Raw genomic sequence first — 7,486 nt, forward strand, 5'->3', positions numbered from 1 at the left:
TGTGTGTGTGTGTGTGTGTGTGTGTGTGTGTGTGTGTGTGTGTGTGTGTAGGGTATAAGTCACTTGGTTTAGTTTGATTTGGTGGAGTGTTAGAAGTGACCTATTTTGACTTGGCTGAGCATATAGAGAGTCAGACGGAGCTGATTGCTTTGCTTTAAGACAGTGCCTTGGGTTGCTAGGTCAGAATGATTAAAAGCTTTCTCCCTGTGATTTTTACACTCATGGATAATCAATGACTCAGACCTATTTGCCTGCTCTCCGCTCCAACTGTATTCAGGAAGCCATCTAGCAGAATAGTGCCTGTGCTTTATTGAAGTTTAACATATTTTTCAGGGTAGAGGGGAGATGAACTTCATTCCACTGGGGGATGAAGGGTAATTTCCCGGAATATCATCCTTCTACTCAGGTGAATGCTCCTGCTAGGAGGGAGATAATTTGTGTCCAAATGAGGAGCTTCACAGACAACCCTTCTGAACTGCAGGGAGAGTGAGAAGAAGCCAAACCCAAGCAAACAAACACACTCTGGCCAGTGGCATAGGATTATTTCCCAAAGAAAAGTAGCCCTTGTTATCGGCCAGATTCTTTCTTTAGCACAGAGCCTAGCATACAGAAAGTGCTTAATAAATGCTTGTTGTCTTGCTTTTTTATGAAAACAAAACAAACCACAGCATGGAGAGAGTGACATTTCTAGAGTTCCCTCCATTCACGATTGCAATTCAGAGAATAATTTCGAGAGTGGCTTAATGTGTAGCTGAAATTCCTGCTAGAAAGCAGCATCTTGAACACATGTATTCGGTGCTTTTCCAACATTTTGAGGTTTGCTGAAACTGAGGACCAGCCAGGGCAGGCCTCTTTCTTAGTGGACATGCAGGACAGCCTTTGGAAACTAAACGCCTTGAAATCTATTTCATTCTGAGAAGTGATGTTTAAAGTGAAGAATGTCTTTAGAGCAGACTGCCTGTAAAAAGACAGCAGGGGTTTTCTATAGCTACAATATATCTTTTTATCGCTTCTTTTGTATTAGATTCTTGTCCTTGACCTCATAGTAACTAACTCTGTCTTGAAGAGAATCCCAGAAAAATTATCACAAATTTATGGGAAACAGTTTGAGGGGGATTCTCCACTGGCGACAGTGGCCACCCCCCACGTACAAAAAGTACGGGAAAGTAGGGGGAAGGAGGAGGTTAGACAGAAAAGAAGTCCTGAACTGGACATAGAATAGAGAGGTGGAGGGGGGTGGGTGGGTATAAACTGCATTTGGGGCTAGAAGAAACCTGGGCTTGAGGAATCTGACTCTGCTTCCACCTGTCTCCTGGTCAAGTCACTTCCCATCTTAGGGCTTCACTTTCTGCTTCTGTAAAAGGAGAATGAAGGCCTACAAGACCTTTCAACTCAGAAACCCCTTCCAGTTCTAAGCCCTATGTTTAATAGATCACTGGACACTTCCCTGGGCCTCTCCTCATCTGTAAAATGAGAGGGTTGCACAGAGATGATTTATTAAGTCCTTGCCCATTCTAGGACTTTGTGATCCTATTTGAACAGAATCCACCTAGTAAACTCTCATACAATAAAGCCTTCCTGGGTACAATCATAGCAGAGAGGAGAGGAAAGTGGGAATGGAGAAAGAAATCACCGAAAACATTTGTCCCATTTAAAAGAGTTTTAATTAGGCAAAAGAAGCATCAGGATATAGATAGACTCTTTGAAAACCAAGTTGCAAAGGAGGGGGAATAGGCAAGGGGACCAGAGGGGTTAGGGAGGTGAGGGCTGAGGTGGGTTGAGTCTGGAAATTGAGGAAGAAGGAAATTCTAAATTCCGGAGGAGACCAAAGCAGTTTTGCAAGCAGATATTAGGTCTCGGAGGGGGGGGGGGGGGGTAGAGGGGAAGAGGGGAGGTGTTTGCTGGCGAATTGGAAGCCTTTTTAAATATATTCATAAATCTTTCGTAAGAATCCCACCTCCGTAGTTTGAGGCTTCGACTATTTGCTTAAAAGGCTGTGGGAGAGCGCAGTAATCCCCAGCACGCACGCAAACAGTCAAACTGGGCAGCCGAACACGAAGGGAAGGTGCGGCGCGGGGGCAGCAGCCAGCCTGGCCTTGGGACTTCTAGGGAGGCTCGGCTGAGGCGGCTGGGGCCGAAGTGGCGGGCGCCGGGCCGCCCGGGACCGGGGCCGCGTCGTCGGGCCGGCCGGCCTCCAGAAGTCGTACCACGGCGTCCCGGCGGTAGAGGCGGGCCACGTCGCAGGCGGTGTCGCCCTGGTGGTTACGGTGGTCCACTCTGCAGGCAGTGTGTCGGAGCAGAAACTCCACGACAGGCAGGTGGCCCTCGCGGGCCGCCAGGTGCAGCGGCAGGTTGCCCTCGCTGTCCTCCACGTTCACGTCGGCCTGGAACTCCAGCAGAGTCTGTAAGGTGTCCAGAAAGCCGGCCCGGGCAGCATCGTGCAGGACCGCGAAACCCGTGCGGTCCTTCAGGTCCGGATTGGCACCGCGTAGTAGAAGCCTCCGCGCGATCTCGGGGTTCCCGAGCTTCATCACCTGGGAATGACAGAAAGACAGGCGGTGGGCTCCTTCAAGGCTCTTGCCAAGCCGTCAGTCGGGCTGGACTCTCTTACTTTACCCAAGGCGAAGGCATTAGGTGATCAGTGCTATTAATGGTTACTGAGAATACTGATTAGAAGAATTAAGTGTCATTATGATTGCTGGGAAGTGAGTGGCGGAAGGGTTGAACAGAGGGAAACTGAGTATCGGAATGTACTACTGGGGTGGACCAGAGATCTGCTAGGTGCCAAGGATTTTGCACCCCTAAATTCTACCATCCCAGTTTTGAGCTTCGACATTTCCTAGCTGGGGGACTTCCCAATTCTGAACCTGTTTCCTCATCCGTAAAATGAACAGAACAATACTCGTATCACCCAGGATCGTTGTGGGCCAAATGCTTCATAAATCTTCCAGTGCCGTTGAAATGGAAGTTATTGACTATTATTTTGAAAAGCCCTACATTTGAATGACTGATAGAAGATTTTAAACAGACTGCAAATACAATAGCAAATTTATCACAGCTAAAATCTTTGCAGCCTGGGCCAGGGACCAAAAATTAGCTGAATAATTTCAAGGAGAAATTATTTCTTGATTTTTAGAGAAGTGAATAAAAATACACTGATGGAATTAGGGTTAAAAACAGGATCACCAAGAAATTCTGCATTAGAGAATGGTTAAGGTCCCTTCTAGTTCTCAACCCAGAATACTTAAGAATTGTGTAATTTCCATTTCATTAAGCTTACGAAATGAAAGAGATTGTGGGACTGATTATTGTAAGTAGAGAATGTCAATCTTTATTCTTGTTCAAGCTGAAAAAATTGCATCTGGTGATACACAAAAGGGGTGACATTTTCTGGGCCCCAGGAGTAAAAACAGCCATTTGGATGACTTCCTTAAACAACAAAATAAGTGCTCACAGTATTAGGTTTCATTCCATCACCCAAATATTAGAATATATTGGGTTTGTTGTTGTTTTTTTTAACCCAGAATGATCTAATTTTCTTAACCTCTAATTTCCAAAATAAAAGCAATAGCTCAGAGAACAAGCAATTTTGATTTCTTTTTCCATTTTATATCGACCAATCACTTTATAGTGAGTAAAAAGATGCATCTTATACTTAGGAACCTCCATTCCCAAAGAGAGTGTAAATGATGGCTGAGACATTCACTAATTCAGGAGGCTTCCTCCCTTTCGGTTATATATACCAACTAAACCAAACCAAACCAAAACAGAGTTCGTGTGTTTGTATTTGAGAGGAAACTACAGGCTGTCTGACCAATGTTCTTTTAAATAATACAAATACAAACATTCACTACTGGTCATTTTTACAAAGTGCTGCTTGTTTTCCAAAGTTCTAACTGACCACTTGAGTTTCAAATGGGTGATTTGGAAAGAAAAGATGAGATTACTGTCTACTTTAAGTTCCTATGTGCCTTGAACTATTGTTTTCCCTTCTTATGTAATCACTTGGTGGTCCTTCCTCTGCTTTCACTCAGTACTAATAGTCAAGGCAGCTAGGAATAGCCATTGTCAATTACTTCTCATGTTTTACATCAAAATTAAGACCCAATAATTAGCATTTGCCCACAAATGGTTCACTTTACAAATTTCCACAGACATATGCTAGGTATGTATTGTTGTGTATGAACCTCCTTCACTGTGCTAAGAAGGCCTACATCCAGTGGCCCTCATTAGTAGTGTTCTAAAGTCACATCATGTTGGATTGCATCATACAAAATACAAAATATAGATTCTTGGTTCTGGAAAATAGAGTCTCTCACTGATAAGGCAGAAAATGTCAACATGTGAAAAATCTTTATTACATTCAGGTAGACAAGTAAGTATTGTATTTCTATTTATAATCTGTTGGAAAACACCACCGAAATTGATCTCCTTCTGAAAAGGAGCATTCCTTTGATTAGTAATAATCCCCAATTAACTAATGGTGGTAAAATATATTAAAGATGCAAAATGTTAAGTCAGTGCTTCCTGAAGACAGCCTACCATTAACCTTTTCCTTAACCACAACACTGTTGTCTGTTTTAGACTTTCTTCAGGAGGCAAAGAGTAAAATCGGGCACAAGGGTATTGATTAAAAAAAATAAATTCTTTGAAATAACATTTTGAGTCATAAAACCTGACCTAACACCTTCTAGTGATCAGGAGGGTATATGAGGTTTGAGTCAGTTTTCAGAAGAGGAGACGTGAGGAGACACAGACACCTTAGAGCTTTGAAAAGTAAATTTGCAACTCAGGCCTTGCCATTAATATCCCAATTTGGAAATCAACATTCAGAAGGGGAAAAAAAAGTTACTGCAATTAAATTAAGTTAATGTAATTGTGGAAGGAAATTTTCCATCTCCTCTCAGCAAATAATAGTAATATTTGAAACTGCTGAGAGAAAGTCCTCTCGAGTTATAACACCAATCACCCTTTCAAGATTATACATACTGAAAATAAATCTACATTCTCTGACGATATTTTGTTTTGGGGGAAAGGAAGTGTGTGTCATTAAATCAGTTAAGATTAAACTGCAATAAGTGGGTATTAGTATCCTGATTAGTATGGTTAATGTAAACAACACTGTATGCTTATGTAAAAACTGAGCCCCAAAATAGGTCCCTGGCAGATTTAACAGTAAAATCCACCCTGTATTTCTGTAAAGACTCAGGGTTTGGCTAGTCGGTTTTTGAATATAATTCAAGCGCCCCTTTCCTTTCTGGGTTTTCTATAGTATTTAGATTTTCAAAAGAAATCCTTTTAATCTATTCAGCGTGTGGCATTTTGAGGATCCTACCTTTCTGAGGAGCAGAATTAGAAGAAAAAAATCAGGACAATCGTATCTCTTTTCCCTCAATCTTTCTGAAATCACAAACAGGAAAGATTTTTCGTGTCCATGCATAAGCTCAGTAAAAACTAAATATTTTTCGCAAGGTCCTGGATCCCGATTCTCAGCTTAAAAGAATACATGAACTGCATCTGCCAACAGCTATCTCCTACCACTTAAATTCCTAATTTTTGTATCTGAAAGCAAACACTCCAAACCCCCAAAAGACTAGGGCTCAAGTGTAGCATTTTGTAACATAGATTGTTAGAACACCAGGAGAAAAACAGGGACTATTTTAGAAAACGCTTATGCCTTTTGTCTCTTTTCATCCACATCGTGATATTGTTCAGGGAAGTGGAGGGGAAAAACTCCACACCACCATTCTATCAGGTACAACAAATAGTTGGCACTTGGGCGCATTTTGGCTCTTGTCTGTAAATTTAAGAAACGGGCGGGCGCTTAGCCTCTGGCCGAGCCGCAAAGTCGCCTTTCCCCCTGGGTTGCCTTGTGAATGGGCGGGTGGCAGGCAGCTCGGCGGCGGCGGCAGCGATTGCTGCCGCGTTAACTGTGAAATGGACATCGCGCCCCGGGGCTGGGAGCTGGGGGCCGGGTACTGCTGGCGAGAGACGAAGCCCTCGCAGCTCCCCAAAGGGCAGTCTCCTGGAAGGCAGGAGCCGAGAAAGTGGACCTGGGAGTCAGTTATTTGGGCAAAACAGACCAAATCACTCATAGCAGTGTGTTGACTTCAGATAATCATCATTTAGACGTGTTTACAAATCTGCTTTGAGCAACCTCAGCGCTGAAAGGACTCCTGGGGAGCACCCCCCAACCCCGGCCCCCAAAAGCCCCCCGAAAAAGGGGCAAGACCTGCCACCTCCCTGAGATCGACTAGGTTATTGGCTTTGGCGAGTTTATTCCAAGTACGTCATTGGGGGGAGTTGGATCGACTTAAAGTTGAGATCTAAAATATGGCAACCGGCTCTGTCTCAGAAAAGAGTGGGATTGGGGACCCCGGCCAGCTCCCTGGCTGTCGCTCCCCCAGCCCGGTTCCCGGAGGGACGCAGCCTCGAGGACCTGTTTCCCCCACCTCTCGGGATACCAACCTGCAGCGCCGTCCTTCCAAATCCATTTTCTGCATTGGCGCTCACATTATTTTGCAACAAATTAGTGAGTTGCTCTAGGTCGCCCCTGGCAGCTGCGGACGCCAGCTCGTTCCCCAAAGGCTCGGCCATTCTTTAGGGTCCTGACGATCGGGAAAAGATGCGTTAGTCGGGTCCCCCCCCCCCCCTGCTCCTAACCAGGCTGCATGATGGCATCGGAGCCTGACAGAAGGGCTGGGATGGTTAATCTTCGGGAGTGAGCTCGGTGTAGTAAATACTAGTAAGATCTGCCTGCCAAGAGCCCGCCCCTCGATTCACACGTGATTATTCAGCAAAACGGAGCTATTGGAGGGGGGCTTTGCTCCTCTCTCTCTCTCTCTTAACCCCTAGGAAGAATTCCACGGATGTCGACCCAGAGACACCCAGGCACATCCAGCCTTGGGAGCTGCTGGCAACTTCGTGACTGGAAGTTAGGCGGGCAGCTGTCATACGTGTTCCATTTATGTAGAGACATGGCCCATAGCAGCTATGAGTCTGGAGACCCAGGGGGCTAGAGCAGAGCAGTAATCACCGGAGAACCGGAGAGGAAAATGAAAAGGAGACAGGGAGAGAAAGAAAGAGAGGAAGAAAAACGTCAACAACCCACCCTTGTTCACAGCGACGACTTGAACCTCAGAAGCTGTGGCGGCGGCGGTGGCGGCGGCGGCAGCCGGGACTCCAGCTCCTGCTCCAGGGCAAAGCGGCGGGACAGGCTCTCCATCCATACGGGGCACCAAGCCCGGGCCGGCGGGGGAGACCAGGCTGATGCCGAAGCGTTCACTCCCACAGGGTTAAAGCAAAGCGAGGTTGGACGGTTCCGCGGCCAAGAGCCCAGCGACCCCCAAGGCTTCCCTCCAGGGCTCGGTGCGTCCGTCCTTTGGCAGCCCGAGGGGGCTCCCGAGGCGCTAGGGGCAGGCTCCGTAGCCCGCCGAGAATGCAGTCACAGCCCAGCCGAGCCTCCTGGGCTGGGGGCGTAGGGCGC

General features: G+C 46.1%; 1 protein-coding gene across 2 annotated transcripts; it reads right to left on the reverse strand.

Moving 5' to 3' along the window:
* Positions 1–288: 288 nt before the first annotated feature.
* LOC138165358 (cyclin-dependent kinase 4 inhibitor C-like) lies at positions 289–7,277 on the reverse strand. 2 transcript variants are annotated; one of them, XM_069093607.1, is made up of 3 exons: positions 7,112–7,277; positions 6,469–6,608; positions 289–2,534 (listed from the first exon to the last, which is right to left on the reverse strand). In XM_069093607.1, the coding sequence occupies exons 2-3, from the start codon at positions 6,595–6,597 to the stop codon at positions 2,106–2,108; spliced, it is 558 nt and encodes a 185-aa protein (XP_068949708.1). In that variant the 5' UTR covers positions 6,598–6,608; positions 7,112–7,277; the 3' UTR covers positions 289–2,105. The 2 variants fall into 2 exon arrangements, with proteins under 2 accessions (XP_068949708.1, XP_068949710.1); XM_069093609.1 differs by lacking the exon at positions 7,112–7,277 and having other exon boundaries at positions 6,469–7,105.
* Between the last annotated feature and the right edge of the window lie 209 nt (positions 7,278–7,486).

This window comes from Petaurus breviceps, unplaced genomic scaffold, assembly GCF_028583685.1.
Source record: "Petaurus breviceps papuanus isolate PSGF00001 unplaced genomic scaffold, PetGlider_PUasm1.0 208, whole genome shotgun sequence".
NCBI classification, from domain to species: domain Eukaryota; kingdom Metazoa; phylum Chordata; class Mammalia; order Diprotodontia; family Petauridae; genus Petaurus; species Petaurus breviceps.

Bases quoted from the DNA above. Each gene is read 5' to 3' on its own strand.
- LOC138165358 (XM_069093607.1), bottom strand. From the start codon at position 6,597: ATGGCCGAGCCTTTGGGGAACGAGCTGGCGTCCGCAGCTGCCAGGGGC. The intron at 2,535-6,468 runs GTTGGTATCCCG...TGTCATTCCCAG, and splicing joins TTGGAAGGACGGCGCTGCAG to GTGATGAAGCTCGGGAACCC.